Source organism: Misgurnus anguillicaudatus, chromosome 15 (genome assembly GCF_027580225.2).
Source record: "Misgurnus anguillicaudatus chromosome 15, ASM2758022v2, whole genome shotgun sequence".
NCBI lineage: Eukaryota > Metazoa > Chordata > Actinopteri > Cypriniformes > Cobitidae > Misgurnus > Misgurnus anguillicaudatus.
In genome coordinates this window covers 9,821,763-9,837,939 of record NC_073351.2, presented here as the reverse complement: position 1 = coordinate 9,837,939, position 16,177 = coordinate 9,821,763, and the positions used below count along the sequence as shown (strand labels likewise).

General features: G+C 38.1%; 1 protein-coding gene across 1 annotated transcript; it reads left to right on the top strand.

Annotated features, from left to right (window-relative positions):
- The first annotated feature begins 760 nt into the window (after window positions 1-760).
- On the top strand, window positions 761-14,715 carry treh (trehalase (brush-border membrane glycoprotein)). The gene is made up of 15 exons (XM_055174856.2): window positions 761-929; window positions 1,504-1,604; window positions 1,682-1,829; window positions 3,609-3,696; window positions 3,799-3,899; window positions 4,260-4,352; window positions 4,646-4,762; window positions 4,880-5,002; window positions 5,122-5,171; window positions 6,398-6,598; window positions 9,617-9,834; window positions 10,260-10,371; window positions 11,087-11,199; window positions 12,692-12,745; window positions 14,423-14,715. Exons 1-15 carry the CDS (start codon window positions 850-852, stop codon window positions 14,561-14,563), a joined length of 1,740 nt encoding a protein of 579 aa, XP_055030831.2. The 5' UTR covers window positions 761-849; the 3' UTR covers window positions 14,564-14,715.
- The last annotated feature ends 1,462 nt before the right edge of the window (window positions 14,716-16,177 follow it).

Here is a 16,177-nt window from a genome sequence, read left to right as displayed (position 1 = left end):
CAAGAGACTCAATAATAATCATTTACATTCAATCCTTTAATCTTTCATATTTAAAAACGTTTTTGTGCTGCTGCGCATTCATGTATGTGTTAAGCAAACCTGCGTTGTCGTCCCGTTTAGGCGCATATTACTAATGCGCTCTTTAAATAACAAAAAATCCTATTGAGTCTATTTTAGTTGCCTCAAAATCGCAACGCACCAACAATGCGTCTGAACACACCTCGTTTTGAGACCAGAACGCCCATGGGCGCAAAATGGGGCACATATGCATTTGCTATTTAAACAACGTAGCGCTAAACGTGAAAATTATAATTGCGCAGGGTGGAAAGAAACTAGCAAAAGACTTTTCAAGTTGCATCTTTCGTGGTTTTGCAACGGTTTACTTTTTTTGCCCAAAAAGCTTGCATGCACTGGGTTTTTCATCAAAAGACCGTAAAATTTGTTAAATACCAATGAAATGACTTGTGAAAATAAGGCATTTCAATTAGCCTAATTAGACTAAGAATCTTTTCATTGCAATTAAAATGAAATAGCTGAACCCAAACTTAAGTGTCGGATTAAAAAAATATATATTTTACAAAAGTTCAAATGCGCTTATTTTGCATTTGAACTCTTCAATAGTTTCCTCTTGATAAACAAAGTTGGTGTAAATGAAATCTCATCTGATATCTATATCATTTTAAATGGAAACAACGTGGCCTGATTTAGTTTGTTGAGTGCAGTTGAAGATATTTTATCAGTAGTGTTATTAAACTGCCCTCTGACCTACTGATCACTGCATATAAACACAACTCTGTGCTTTGTACTTTAGTAAAAAACTATCAGAGCCACTTGAGGTTTTAACTAAAAATGCAGTGGGATATTGTGAAGGTTTTTTTATTCCTCCAGCTTTTCTCAAATGGAGACACGCTACCAGATCCTTGTGACAGGTTAGTTCCCATATCATTCTCAGAAAAGCTTCTTCGACTTTAGTTTTAAAAGTCCTCCAAAAGGATGTCTACTTTCTTGTATATTTAGATTAATAATGAATCTTACACTTATACATAAAACAATGTAGCCCTTATGGTGGAAATATGTATATGTTTGGGGCTTGGATTGTGAATTATTTCCCTGTGAAGTGATGTAAGAGTAAAAAGAAAGATTTCCACAGCCACCAGATGTCTCACATTCTCATTGCTGAACTTTGAATCGGGGACAACGCAGGTGGAGTTTTGAATGTTGTAAACCTGAACTTTGAACCCTCATTATAGCCAAGTATGAGCTCAAAACATAAAACACACTGTAAAAAATGCACCATATAGCTAAAACAAATTGGTTATGCAAGTCAATTCAACCTACAATTTTAAGTTTTGATTAGTTGGCAAAACTTGTTAAAACAAGTTGAAATTGTTTAACCTAATGTTACCTTAACCTAACAAAAATATATGTTGATTTTTTTACAGTACACAATTTGCACTCTTATGTATGCAATACAATAACCAAATGTCTTTCTGTTGATATCAGCCAGATTTACTGTACTGGAGAAGTCCTCAAACAGATGCAGATGGCTCGGCTGTTTGATGATGACAAGTACTTTGTAGATATGAAGTTGACTGCTAATCCTGGTGGGTCTCCGATGTTTTATTTGGTCTTGAAGATTTAATAAACCTTTGCTCACTGCTGTTCTCCTGCTCTCCTCTAGAGGTCGTTGTGGAGGCTTTTGCCAATCTGACCTCAGGGTTCCCAAACAAGATCGTCCCATCATCAGAGTTACAGAAGTTTTTAAATGTATACTTTGAAGAGCCGGGTAAAGAGTTTGAGATATGGACTCCTACAGACTGGCATGCTTAGTAAGAAAATGGGCGTTCTACATAAAATCATCCTAACATTATGTAAAGAACATTCTTTGAAAATATAGAAGAGACTTTAGACTGGATTTCACAGATTTGATTAAATTGGATGAACTATACCTTTAGGGTGCAATGTGGGACGTTTAGAAGGATCTCTTGATAGAAATGCAATATAATATACATATTTTATCAGTGGTGTATAAAGACCTTACATAATGAACTGTTTTGTAAATATTGGGTTGTTTTTAACTCAGAGCTGGGTAACATTTCTTTGTTAAAATGCCCCAAATAATGGGTTGTTTTAACCCAACTGTTGGGTTAAAACAACCGGAGGGGCTTCTGAGACTCTGCCACTCCGCTCGCTTCCTGTAATCACGTCACTACTACAGCAAGGTCCTGATTGGTTAATGCGGCGCGGAAATCCGGCGAATTTCAAATTTTTCAACTTGCGCGTTTCCCCGGACAACGCTCAATTCGCGCGGAACGCGCCGCAGGATGCCTGATCGCGTCTTTGCATTGACTTAAAGGAATACTCAATTTTCTTTAAAGAAAAATCCAGATAATTTACTCACCACCATGTCATCCAAAATGTTGATGTCTTTCTTTGTTCAGTCGAGGAGAAATTGTGTTTTTTGAGGAAAACATTGCAGGATTTTTCTCATTTTAATGGACTTTAATAGACACCAACAATTAACACTTAAATCAACATGTAACAGTTTATTCAACGGAGTTTCAAAGGATTATAAACAATCCCAAACGAGGCATAAGGGTCTTAACTAGCAAAACGATTGTCATTTTTGACAATAAAAATAACAAATATACACTTTAAAAGCACAACTTCTCGTCTAGATCCGGTCGTGATGCGCTAGCGTGACCCCACTCAATACGTCATGACGTCAAGAGGTCACAGAGGACGAACGCGAAACTCCGCCCCAGTGTTTACAAGTTTTGATAAAGAGGACCGTTCCTACATTGCTGTATGTCAACTGATACTAATTAATGGCTTTGTGTCAGTTTATTGTTTAAAATGGTCCGCAAATGTGCGTTTTATATATGTAACACGTGACCTTCCTACGTTACTACGCATTTACGTTAGGTTGCGCTGGACCGGATCTAGACGAGAAGCTGTGCTTCAAAAGTGTATATTTGTTATTTCTATTGTCAAAAATGACAATCGTTTTGCTAGATAAGACCCTTATGCCTCGTTTGGGATCGTTTATAGGCCTTTGAAACTCCGTTGAAAAAAAACTGTTACGTGTTGAGTTAAAGGCGGAGTCCACGATGTTTGAAAAACGGTTTGGAGAAGGAGACGGGCCGACTACCAAAACACACTTATAGCCAATCAAATCAAATCAAATGCCGGGTTGCGTATGTGTGGGGCGGGTCTATCAACAGAAGGTCCAGATTCTATTCGGGTAGGGGCGTGTTTGTTTTGGTGATTTCAAATATCAACATTGGCTTTCAAACATCATGGACTCCGCCTTTAAGTATTAAATGTTGGGCTCTATTAAAGTCCATTAAAATGAGAAAAATCCTGCAATGCTCTCCTCAAAAAACATAATTTCTTCTCGATTGAACAAAGAAAGACATCAACATTTTAGATGACATGATGATGAGTAAATTATCTGGATTTTTCTTTTAAGAAAATTGAATATTCCTTTAACACGTAAATCATCCGTTCTTGCCGCCTCTACCCGCGGCTGGTGTGAACGCACAGTCACACTGCATCTTTAAATTCAAAATGTACTAAAACAATTGTATTTGCTGCTTCTTCCATAGTCCAAAATTCTTGTCCAAGATTTCTGATCTGAAGTACCGTAGCTGGGCCGAAGAACTGCACCGTTTGTGGAAGTCATTAGGCCGAAAGGTATATTGTGTTCAGTACGGTATAGGAACCATGTTTCCTTTGATATTTGACTTGAATGATTCATACATTAAACTGATATTTATGTTACGACTCTATATGCAGATCCGTGATGATGTCAGAGATCACCCAGAGCTCTACTCACAGATTTACACCCCACACCCATTCATTGTGCCCGGTGGTCGTTTCAGGGAACTTTATTACTGGTTGGTTCCTCTCTAAGCACGCATAAATGTTTGCACACTGGTGATCATATTCAAGATTATTTATTTAAACAAACCCCTTAACCATCCCCATGTATTACTTCTGTGCATTATTTTACTGCACCATTTGTGCTACAAACATGAATAACATCTTTAATTTCGGGGTTTGTTGAAGAGACATATGCTCTGATCTGTTTTTTTACCTAGAGGACAATAAAATGGATCCAAAAATACTTCACGAACTTGCATTGGGCTTTTTTGCCATTGCACAGCCAATGCTGAGATGCGCATAGCAACATAGCCTTGAAAACCACCCAGATGCAAGAGTAACACCTCCAATCCTATTTAAATCTTGTTTTTCAGGGACTCGTATTGGGTAATAAACGGCCTCCTTTTGTCAGAAATGACCGAGACAGCTCGAGGAATGATTTTGAACTTCATGACCCTGGTGGAAAGGTGTGCTATATTAAGTCTCAAATATTCACACACACAGATAACTTTTTGGTGCTACAAAACAGCTTAAACGTTGTGCAAACATGTCACACATAAGCAGTTTTATGGTTGCAAAACTGTATCGTTAAATAACAAATTAACCTTTTTAATGGAGTTTTAATCTATGAGAATATGTGTTGTAAATGTTATTCTTTAAAATAATGAAAGCACACACTGTTTCGCTTTGCTTTTGTTTAATATGCGTATAAAATGAATCTCTTATTTTATTACGCTATTATCCCCTTTATTTCATTTAGATACGGTTTTGTCCCAAACGGAGGCCGAATATATTATGAGCGGCGCAGTCAGCCTCCATTTCTTTCCTTAATGGTAGAACGCTTCTATGAGGTCACTGGAGATAAAGACTTCCTCAGGTAACCTTCCCTAAAATTTGCTCTCCCGTAGCTTTCTTGAATATTGAGGTGGTACACCGCTGGTTTCATCAGCTCTGCACTGCGTGTGATCTGTATACTGTATGTGTGTGTGTAAAGGCAGGTTTTACCAGCCCTGGAGAAGGAATATATTTTCTGGATGCAGAATCGCTCTCACGCTATAACGATGAATGGTGTGACACACATTCTGAATAGATATAATGTACAGGTGGGCGGACCCAGGTGAGATCACCCATTAACACATACTGTAGGCTACAATTACAGGGTTAAACTTGTGCATGAGGCAGGTATGCCAACAAATTGGATTTTGCTTATAGAAAATTACCTGATCTTCTTTGCAGGCCCGAGTCATACAGTGATGATGTCGATCTGGCTGAGGGCCTTTCAACAGGTAACAGAATTAAGCAGTCTGGTGATGATAGACTTTCAGCATGCAACATTTTCTATGTAGACTCTTACAACTGGATATCACATTGCAGCACATCATATATGTAGCTGTTGGGTGCTTTGTTCTGATTGGTTGGGGGAGGTTACATGGGTATGCATTATTTTTGATGGACGCACACCTGACCTATCAAATTAGAGTAATGTCTGGTGATTGTGGTGTAAGCAGAATAATTGACTCTGGTGCTTTAAATTATGCAAGGAATAATTGATGACGGGCTGTTGAATTTCGAAAATAATGCACACCCAAGGTGGAAATGCGGCACGAAGCGGAGTGGCACCGCAGGTGTGCATTATTTTCAATTATACCACGGGTCTGTTGAATGCTGTATTCTGATTGGCTGAGAAATGTTCCGTGGGTATGCATTCATTTCTGATAACCGCACACCAAACTTGTCAAATGTCTTAAAAATAGGCACCAGGGTAATGTTTGTAGTAACCGTGGTATAAGAGGAATAATTGAGTCCGGTCCTTTGAATTATTTGAAAATAATGCACACCCGCGATGTAACGGCACTCCGCTTTGCGTCGTGCTGCATTGCACCTTGGGTGTGCATTATTTTCTTATAATTCAAAGGACCGGAGTCAATTATTCCTTACATAATTCAAAGGACCGGAGTCAATTATTCTTCTTATACCACGGTTACCACAAACATTGCTCTGGTGCCTATTTTAAGAGATTTCAAAAGTTAGGTGTGCGGTTATCAAAATAACGCATACCCGTAGAACATGAATACAGCATTCAACATACCCCTGGTATAAGTATGGAATAATTGACGACAGGCCGTTGAATTATTCCAAAATAAATGGTAATCCTGCATGATGTGAAGTGTAATGGTACCACCTTGAACTCTGCAGGAGTGCATTATTTTCAATTATACCACGGGTCTGTTGAATGCTGTATTCTGATTGGTTGAGAAATGTTCCACAGGTATGCATTATTTTTTGATAACTTCACACCTAACTTTTAAAATGTCTTAAAAATAGGCCCCAGAGCAATGTTTGTGGTAACCGTGGTATAAGCGGAATAATTGACTCCGGTCCTTTGAATAATTTGAAATAATGCACACCCGCGGCCTAACGGCACTGGGTGTGCATTATTTTCTTATAATTCAATTGCCCGTCGTCAATTATTCCTTACGTATATGAAAAGTGGCTGATATGTGTATTGCAGAGGCTCAGCAGAAACTGTGGATAGAATTAAAAAGTGGAGCGGAGTCAGGCTGGGATTTCTCTTCTCGTTGGTACATAGACAGCCTGGGCAGAAATACTGGCACCCTGCGTGACACACAGACCAGCTCCATCCTACCTGCTGACCTCAATGCCATTATGTGTCGCAATGAGCGTCTGCTGGCATCCTTCCACAGGATACAAGGTAAAAGGGACAACACACCCTTGAATGTTAATATCTTAATAATTGTAAGGGCCACTGTATACAGTATGTTGAGTCTGTACAGTAAATTAGAGGTCTTTACAGATCCACCTATATCTGAAAACCCAAGGTCTGCCCGGGACACGAGCACGTTTGGTCTAAAATTTTCATGTGTGCCTCGGACGCGGGTTTTGGAGCATCATATAAGGAGTCTTGGGTAATTTAAAATGAATGTGTTTTGCCGACCCGGACCCGATAAGATCTTGTGTGTGTGCATCGAGTCCTTTTTCAAGGACATTTTAGCAGTTTCCTTGGTGTCTTCATTAAAGGTCTTCTCGAGTACAAAGAAATGTACCACCCGAAATGACCCGAATCACTTTTTACCTGGACTCAATGTGCATAAATCTTTGTTTTTATGCCCAACCTGAGAGAAACCCTAGAAAATTAGACCTGAATCCGACCCAGTGGCAATTTTGTTAAACTCAACTGGACCTGAATGTAAACGCCACTGACGCATGTGCAGTCTGCATACCCCCACGCACCAGTCAGACAAAAAAAAAAACCCGGTGGCTTCGTCACCAATTTGGCCAGCTGCTCTATTTATTTCCATTTGTTATCTGTCAACGACACCAAGGTAACCACTAAAATGTGCATTCAAAATTGATGAACTTGACCCACCTGACTGCTTGCTTCAAAGAATGCCAAAAACTTAATTTGGTGCTGCAGACCGACTGGTGGATGACATCAAATTAACGTGAGGACCACTCTGGGTGGTGTCAAGTCAAGTACATTTCACTTCAAACTGCTTTACCCAACAGGGGTGGCTATGGGTGTCCAGTGCCACCACTGATTTAAGGCCTAGCTACGCCCCTTTTCGGTTCAGACTCTGGTCTGTTTTTCTCAGGTCAGGTCTTTCTTTAAAAAAAATTATGCACGTCAGGTTGGGGTGGGGGTGTTTTGGGTCATTCCGGGTCAGGAAATTTTATTTGGGAAATGGACAAAAACACAATACACATCTAAAATCACATGTCACCAGTATAGAAACTTTTATTCTGCTATATAAATACTTAATATATATATATATATATTTATATATTAAGTATTTATATAGCAGAATAAAAGTTTTTGTTTACATCATACGTGTGTAATCTCGTAATATTTTTTTAATTATACATGCATGTGTGCATATATATATATCTCACATATCTCATATATTATACACAGTTTACACACATATATGATGTAAACCAGGGGTCTCCAACCTTTTTTCACTGGAGAGCTACTTTCTAAAAAATAAAAGTGGTCGAGAGCTACTTGTGTCACGTATATTAGTGAGTTAATAGACACCTGTCTATTAACTCACTGTGATTTGAACTCTATCCCCGCCAGCATTTTTTTAAAAAGTTGCCAGCCAGTGCCAGCATTTTTTTTCCCCACAAAATTTTAATACCTTCCAGAAAATGCTTTTCTTTAAACATAAACATACGGTACATCAAATGAAAGAACCTTTTTAGACAACAACAAAAAACTTTCATGTTGTCTTTATTTATACTTTTTTATCACCTCTTAGATATGGGTAGGATTCTTCAAAAAAAAAAAAACACGTTTTGAATAAAAAATAATTTATTAAAGATCAGATTTTGAAAGATGATCCAATCATACACAGAATATTTACTGCTTTTGGATTCATAATAATAGGGATGTGCATGTATGTCATTTTTTCATTTCGATTAATCCATAGGTCTGAAAAACGAGTACTGGATTAACTGACGGCGGGGCAGTGAAAAGGGCGTCATTTTGAAAATGAAAATATTTTTTATTAAAAACACTCAAATAAAACTTAATTTTGAAGAAACTATGACAGAAAAATGAACCCATACTAGATTATTAATGAAATAAATGTTTTTTTTTTAACAGAAACCTCTAACAGGAAAAGATGGGTGATGAAGTGAAACTAAAGGGTTATAAAAAACAGACTGATGCGCTTTACATAATATTAAGCCTTAATACAACATAAATGTATTATACAACGTGCATCTGCACAAAATGCAAGACTTAAACTAAGTTATGTACTGGACAGAAAGTTTAACTCCTGTTGTGGATGCGCATCATCAGCATGCTTTTAAACACGTCCAGTCAAAGCACAAGCTTCATAATATTAAGCAGCTTTAAGTCTTTTGCTATCATTTTAGCGATTAACGATAGCTGTGTCATGTCGTACTCTCACTTGTTCTCAGTCAAGTAATGCTCGTATGGCTCTCTTGGTATCTCTTGACATTTGATGTTTAAATATGAGATGATAACCCATTGAACTTGTGATGACGACTGTATTTTCGTTTTATCAAAAGTGAATCCGAAAACCACGGCATCCTTTTTAACTATAGTGCCTCGACTCGAGGTGTGTCAGGCTTAACAGCGTTGCGCGGATCGTCCGGTTCCCGTGGCGCGGGCTTCACAGCATTGGGCGGATCGGCCAGTAGCCGCGCGCGGGCTTCAAAGCGTTGCGCGAATCGGCAGGTTGCAGCGGCGCCGGTGCGCGGACTTATCTATTTGTTTTTTAATCATACATGTTAAATTACTGATGTCATATGATACGCCGGTCTATACCGCTCAACGCGATCAAACACGCACCCAGTCTTTACTACCACAGTCGCTTGTAACACGAACCAGACATCCAAATGCTTCATAAGAACCACAGAAACTAAATAAACCCAAAATCGAGCTACATGCAATTAAGAGACGAGCTACCAGTAGCTCGCGAGCGACGTTTTGGAGACCCCTGATGTAAACAAAAACTTTGATTCTGCTATAGATTAATCGAGATTAATCGTTATGCATCCCTACACCAGTATTGTGTGTTGGCCCATATGCATCTTTGTTATACTTTAAGGACTGTTGTGTATTATACAAACCTTCTTTAGGATAGTAACATGGTAATACAGTGGCATATGGATGGTGTGCTTTGTACAGTAGGTTATGTAAAAGCCCTCTGGGACGATTTCTTTCCTTTGTTTCTTTAAGGTAATGAGCAGAAGGCAGAGGAATATGATCAGGCGCTCTCTGCCAGAATTAACGCGATTGAAAGTTTACTGTGGGATCCTGAGAAAAAGGTCTGGTTTGATTTTAGCCTGGTGACCCAGTCCCGACACTCATCCTTCTACCCGTCTAACCTGGCACCTCTGTGGGCATACTGTTACTCTAAACCTGAGATGGGAGATCAGGCTATGCAGTACCTTAAGGTCAGTCCGACCACAGCAGGTTACCGTAGTCCTCCTCGACTGCAGTCCAGATGTCTCACAGTATGACCTAATGATACTTTAATTAGCACCTCCCTTTCACACACTGCGACTAAATTAAAATTGTAATTTCTTTATATCCAATAAAGTCTCCTGGGCTACACCTTTGATAACATCACCGTTTGCTTGCTTTGTTAATATGCAAAAAGCCTTAATTAACCAAGACAACAACAGAATAAGACCGTATATTTGGGTTTCACAGAAAAAATGAGATATTTACACTTAGGGGTATTCAACTAGACCTCCAAATTTGTGCTGGTGAGCTCTTTGCTTAGCACCACCAGATGGTGCTCTTTACACAGACTTTGGCATGTTTTCAGTATGATTTCTGATGGAGAATTTATTGTTGCTATGTCTCTCTGTTTAAGGGAAGTGGTGGTTTGGATTATCCTAACGGCATTCCCACTTCTCTGAGTGACAGTGGTCAGCAGTGGGATATGCCGAATGCCTGGCCACCCCTTCAACACATGATTATAGAGGGTAAATGGTCTCTCATCTATGCACATTCAAGTAGATATATGACTAAAACTGATTGTTTTTATTTCCTTAAAACGCATTCCTGTCTTATTGTGTCGTTCAATGTGAAATCAAACTTTGATGTTCATAATCTCATCATCAGATAATGAGACTTTAATCTGGATTTAGAGTGTATTACATATTTAATAATGATGCAATACCAATACCAAACCACCCGAGTCTCCTGCTGTCCTTTTTTCTTACTTATCAGGGTTGCCATATGTCCCGATAGTTAATAGCTCATTATTTAACTGAACTTTTTATATTGACAAATGTAATTTAAGCTATTTTTTTCTGGACTCTGGAGAAAACTTTGCTAAAAATCAACATACACCATTTGTTTTGGAGCCTGTAGGCAGTAAGCTTCTAGCTTTAGAAGTTAGGCCAGTGGTCATGCTATCTACACACACAGGCTGGCAGATGAAACACGCAAACCTTAGCAACCTTGCAAATCAGCTACTACAGCCACTTGAGGCAATTGCACATGAAGAATCCTCCGTGTGTTAAATATATGAACTAAATCCCATTATTGCCTTCAAAATTCAATTTACCTGCTGTCACACCTTGTCTCCGAGTTTGCGAAGTGGCTATTAAGATGTGATTAATGTTGGGTAGTTGGTGAATTTGCCATTTAAATGATCCGCCCACATCTCACCCCATCCATCATTTCTTGTCTCAGGGCTGTCCGGCCTCGATTCAGCCCACGCTAAAGAGCTCGCCTTCGATCTGGCCCAGCGCTGGATTCGCACCAACTGGCTGGCTTACGTCAAATATGAAGCTATGTATGAGAAGGTAAAGTCCAAAACGTCCTTCACAGGTTTATGAAAATACACACATAAATGCTGGCATATATTTTTTTTCTTGATGTTAAAATATTTAGTGTAATATGAAGAGACAAAAAAATGAGCCATTTGTAGAACAATTAACACCTACAGCAACATCAATTCAACCAATCAGATGTGAGTTTGGGGTCAGACATGATTTTTTACTTCTTGACTCATTTACTCAAATGTTAAAGACATTTTATACAAACTGTATTAAAATGCATACATTATATTAGTATTATTTACTATAATACTACACTATATTTACCTTATATTTTCAAGGCCCCCCATTCACAAATTCTCCCATATAAAATATTCTAGAGCTTTGGATAACTACACAGATGCATATTTGTTACAAAAATAATTAAACGCTAGAAAACATCTTGATTTTTAGTCGTTTTAGTTTATTTTAATGCTCTTTTAGTTACATTTCTTTATTTTAAAGGGGACATATCACAAAAATCTGAGTTTTTCCATGTTTAAGTGCTATAATTGGGTTTTCAGTGCTTCTATCAACCCTAAAAATGTGAAAAAGATCAATCCAGTAACTTAGTTTTGGTAAACCATTCTCTGCAAGAAGTGTTGTTGCGATTTGGCTCCCCTTGTGATGTCAGAAGGGGATCTTATTATAATAATACCGCCCCTTAATCTGCACTATCCAACCACACCAGTGCCATTTATGTGCAGAGAGGGAAAGACAAAGAAAATAATTGACAAACCATCATTATGGCAATCAGTGTTTGCATTTCATTAGCTCATTTGCATGTTAAAGGACACACCCAAAACAGCAAATTTTTGTTCACGCCTACAAAGTGTCAATTTTAACATGCTTTAATAAATGATCTATATGGTTTTTTGAACCAAAACTTTACATACGTACTCTGGGGACACGAAAGATTTATTTTACATCTTAAAAAAATCTTGGGAAAAGTCCCCTTTAAGTCATCTTAAGTACCCATTGGAAGTTTGTTGAGGCCCCCTAGTGGGCCCGGACCCCCAGGTTTAGAAACAATGCTTTACACTGACTTAATAGAAATACTGCATGCTTTACCTACTTTGCTCCGACAGCGATTTTTAAATGTTACCTTTGTGTTACATAACTACCTCACCCTAACTATGGGTTCACTCCAGACGCAAGTTCAACAATTTGCGCGAGTAGATTACATACAAAGTCAATGCAAAGATGTGATCAAACGCGTCCTAGCATGGGGCGATGCACATGATGCGTTATGGGCGGCACATTTGCCGCGAAAAAACGTGCTATTTAACTCAAAAGCATCTTTGCAAAGTTGAAAATATTCAATTCGAGCGAAAAATTCGCATGACACAAAGTTAAATCCTGCGAGTAATCTAGGGCGAGGAACGCGATGCTCCATGTTTGGTGTGTACGTAGCATAACTCTCTCTCTCTCTGGCTTGCTCGCTCGTCCTCCTCACCTTATATACCCATGTATGTTACAGTATGATGTCAGCGGTGATGGAAAGCCTGGAGGAGGTGGTGAATATGAAGTTCAGGTATAAATTTTCTGTTCATATTTACATATCCAGATTCAAATTCTGCTTCCAAGCTGAGTACAGTTCACCTGAGACGTTTCAATCTCTGGAGGAATTATGAGTAAATTAGAGTTCTTCAAGCCAGCAGAAGCATTCTTGAAACGTTGAATCTCATTTACTCTGAGACCCTGAGGACCAATAGAGAAGCCACAGAAAATAATTTAAGCCCAGATCATCAAATTTCTAGTTCACAGAGGAAATTTTAAAAGTTGGATCATGAAAAGGTTTTATATCAGACTAGTGTGCGAGTAATCTTTGCTTTTTAAATTGTGAGCTAAAGAAGAAGTATACATGGCTTTGTTTTCTGGGTAATGGTTATTTGGACGGTCATTACAATGCAATCTCATGGCAATTGGTACGTATTTTACAAGGTGGCATATTAGTATTACTTCATACATTTTTGTGCGATTTACCTTGACACCTGTGCCGTTGGGGTTAGGGATGGGGCTTTGTTAAAGCAATAATCCCCAAGAAACAGTGCGTCGTGCCTAACAACGCCGCTTAGCTGTTATAAAATGCACTGTAACCCCACTGCTTGCGGGGCTTATTGCTTTTATAAAACGGTTACTTCATATGCATAGCAGGATTTCATAAAATAAAACACAAATAAGTTGTAATTATATTAGTACAAATATTACTCTTCCGCCAAACAAAGTAGATCCTCAGAATCAAGTGTGGCTGCAACAAAGCGCAGTTCACAAACAACACAGACGCAGCAAAGACACAATGAAAATATGAATTAAGACTGTGGTGTTTATTTTGAAAAAAAAATCAACATTCATCTAATTTATACATTAACATTTATATCGTGCTATAGAACTGTTGAAGTGATGATCAAATATGCTGAACTCTTTCCCCGTCAGCATATTTTTTAGTTGCCACACAGTTTTAGTTTAATGCCTTACAGAATAATGATCTTCTTTAAATAAACATAAAATATCAATCCGCTTAAAAAAAAAAGTTTCATCCAACCTTCATTTGTTCTCTTATCACCTCTCAAATTTTCAGCTAAAAGCACAGATAATTACATGTGTGAGAAGAACTTTTGTAAGAGATCAGATTCAGAGCCATCAAAACTTACACGCTGTTTTTAGTGTTGAGTGAATGCGTCAGTGTTTAAGTTGGGTAAGATTGCCACCCAGTGGATAATAGCGGACGTATGAATTTGAGATTGAAACTCCTCAGAGAACGTTTTCTCTTTATTGACGAGATGACTCAACAATATTTATTGACATTTATCTGGATATATCCATTAAGTGTGCAATTGTAGAAAGTAAAAAATATGATTTAAGACTGTGGTGTTTATTTTCATAAATCAGTACGCAGCAACAGTGGCCCAGTGATATTTATGTAATGCGTTCTGAACCTTGGGGTTATTTAATCACGCCTTAGAACGCGTTTCAACCAATCAGAATGAAGAACCAGAACGGGCCGTTTTATAATATTGTTTTTCTGATAATCGTACATTTTTACATGATTAACTTTATACGAATTAGCCATGTCGTAAAATATGCATCAATTCTCGTTCATCAATTTATTTTGGCAGATACTGTTGTTTGAGTATAATTATTTGTAATTGAGTTATTGTTGACGTCAATTAAAAAGAAATTGTTTCTTGTTTCTCATTCCTTGTCATAGTTGGGATTTGGATGGACCAATGGCGTCGCTCTTCAGCTGCTGAATCAGTATGGTGATAGGCTGAGCTCTGGAGGGTGTGTCCTGAGTGCTGCTGGTGTTCTGACTGGACTCATCTATCCCATCTTAACAACTCTGCTTTGAAAAGCTCCTGTTCTGCTTGGAAGGCCCATTGAGAGAACATGAGAGATCTCAATCTCAATTAAAGAGAAGCAGCAGATTCAACTGAATCAATGTCTTTCTTACATCTATTGTCTTGTTGCCTTTTATTTGCAGAATAAATACGTTTAGCTTTATACTTAACTTGTTCATGTCAGATAAGAGTTATTAAAAAAATAAAAATAGGTCAGGTTTTAAATTAAAGAGAACTTTCTGATTGTGGACTGAATTTTTTACCCTGTTCACAGTCTTGGCCACGTCAAAGATTAAAAACATTGTATTTGATGCATTTTTAGTTTTTCTGCAACATCAGATTTAAAAAAATGTACTGTTCATCGCTGTTTTTGCCCAATAGGGAATGTGGAGTTGACGTCACGCGGTGTTGCATTATGGGTAATCCGCCATATTTGCAGGCACGCGTCCTATCCCGCTGTAATTGAGTTCATGTGTTGGAGGTTGTTTTTGTTTTTTTCTGTCGAGATTTTAATAAACTTTGATATGTTTGGTCAGTACTGCTGGATCAAGCAGGTCACGCGATCGTTCAGGGAGGAAACTGAACAACAAAATACGTTTTTCCAGCTTTTATTTGTGGAAAAAACAAAGGAAGCCGGTGCAGGAGCTGACGAAAAGACGCCGGATCGCGTGGTTTGCCTGCTGCAATCAGGAGAAAAACATCAGCGAGAGTGTATTCGCTGCATTTTCAGTCATTCAGTAATTTGTGATTAATAAAAGCAGAACCACTAAAATTGTCTTGTTTTTATGCTAACACTGTCAAACTAACTTGCAAATGTAAGTTATTGATTGATTTATTCATTCATTTCTGATCACCCTAAACACATGAGTTATAAAAATAAATATTTAGACAATTTTGACGATTGTAACACATATTTTTTATTAAATGCAACTGCTCAAACCCACTGCTTGTGACTCTTTAAATAACATAACGTTAGCTTAATATTTAGCATTTTGTTTGTTTTAATAACTTGGCCAAAACAGAAGTGCCATCTTATGAACATGTGTTGATTCATCGCACAGAATACAACGGAGACATTTTTTTATAGAATCATTAAGATACGTAGGTATTAACACATTGTCAGTAAATAGCTGGTTTGCCAACCATAAGACTCCAAAAGAAGAAGTGTCACCTTACTATAAGCTTGAAGGGATTTATAGCTCTTAAACTCCTGCAAAGTGTAAATAAAGTCCTGCAAAAACAAGGTAATTGACCAGATATGTAAGCGGAGGTAGTGCGTCTGGATCCGTAATCCAGTCTTGGGCTGCTAAATCATATGGATCTATGTTGTTTATTTGTCCAAATAAAGTTTTTTGGCAGTAGCATTTAAGTTCTCCCGATAGGGTCCCTTCTCTTTTTCTTTCAACTTCTCGATTTCTTCCGTTCTTCTTCAATTTTACCTAGTTTTAGCTTAACATGCCCACAATTAAATGGCATAGCGGTCGGCGGTGCCTCTAAACATGGCGCCCACGTCCCATAATGCAACACTGCGGTGACGTACATTAACATTCCCTATTGACTTTCATCATAAAGACACTTTGAGTGCAAAGCCATGACACCATATAATCATGCATTCTGGATTATTG

What these genes read in the sequence shown, in the direction of transcription:
- treh (XM_055174856.2), top strand. Translation starts at nt 850, where the DNA reads ATGCAGTGGGATATTGTGAAGGTTTTTTTATTCCTCCAGCTTTTCTCA. An exon ending in GGAAGTCATTAGGCCGAAAG is followed by an intron (nt 3,697 to 3,798) that starts GTATATTGTGTT and finishes CTCTATATGCAG; the next exon opens with ATCCGTGATGATGTCAGAGA. An exon ending in ATGAAGCTATGTATGAGAAG is followed by an intron (nt 11,200 to 12,691) that starts GTAAAGTCCAAA and finishes TGTATGTTACAG; the next exon opens with TATGATGTCAGCGGTGATGG.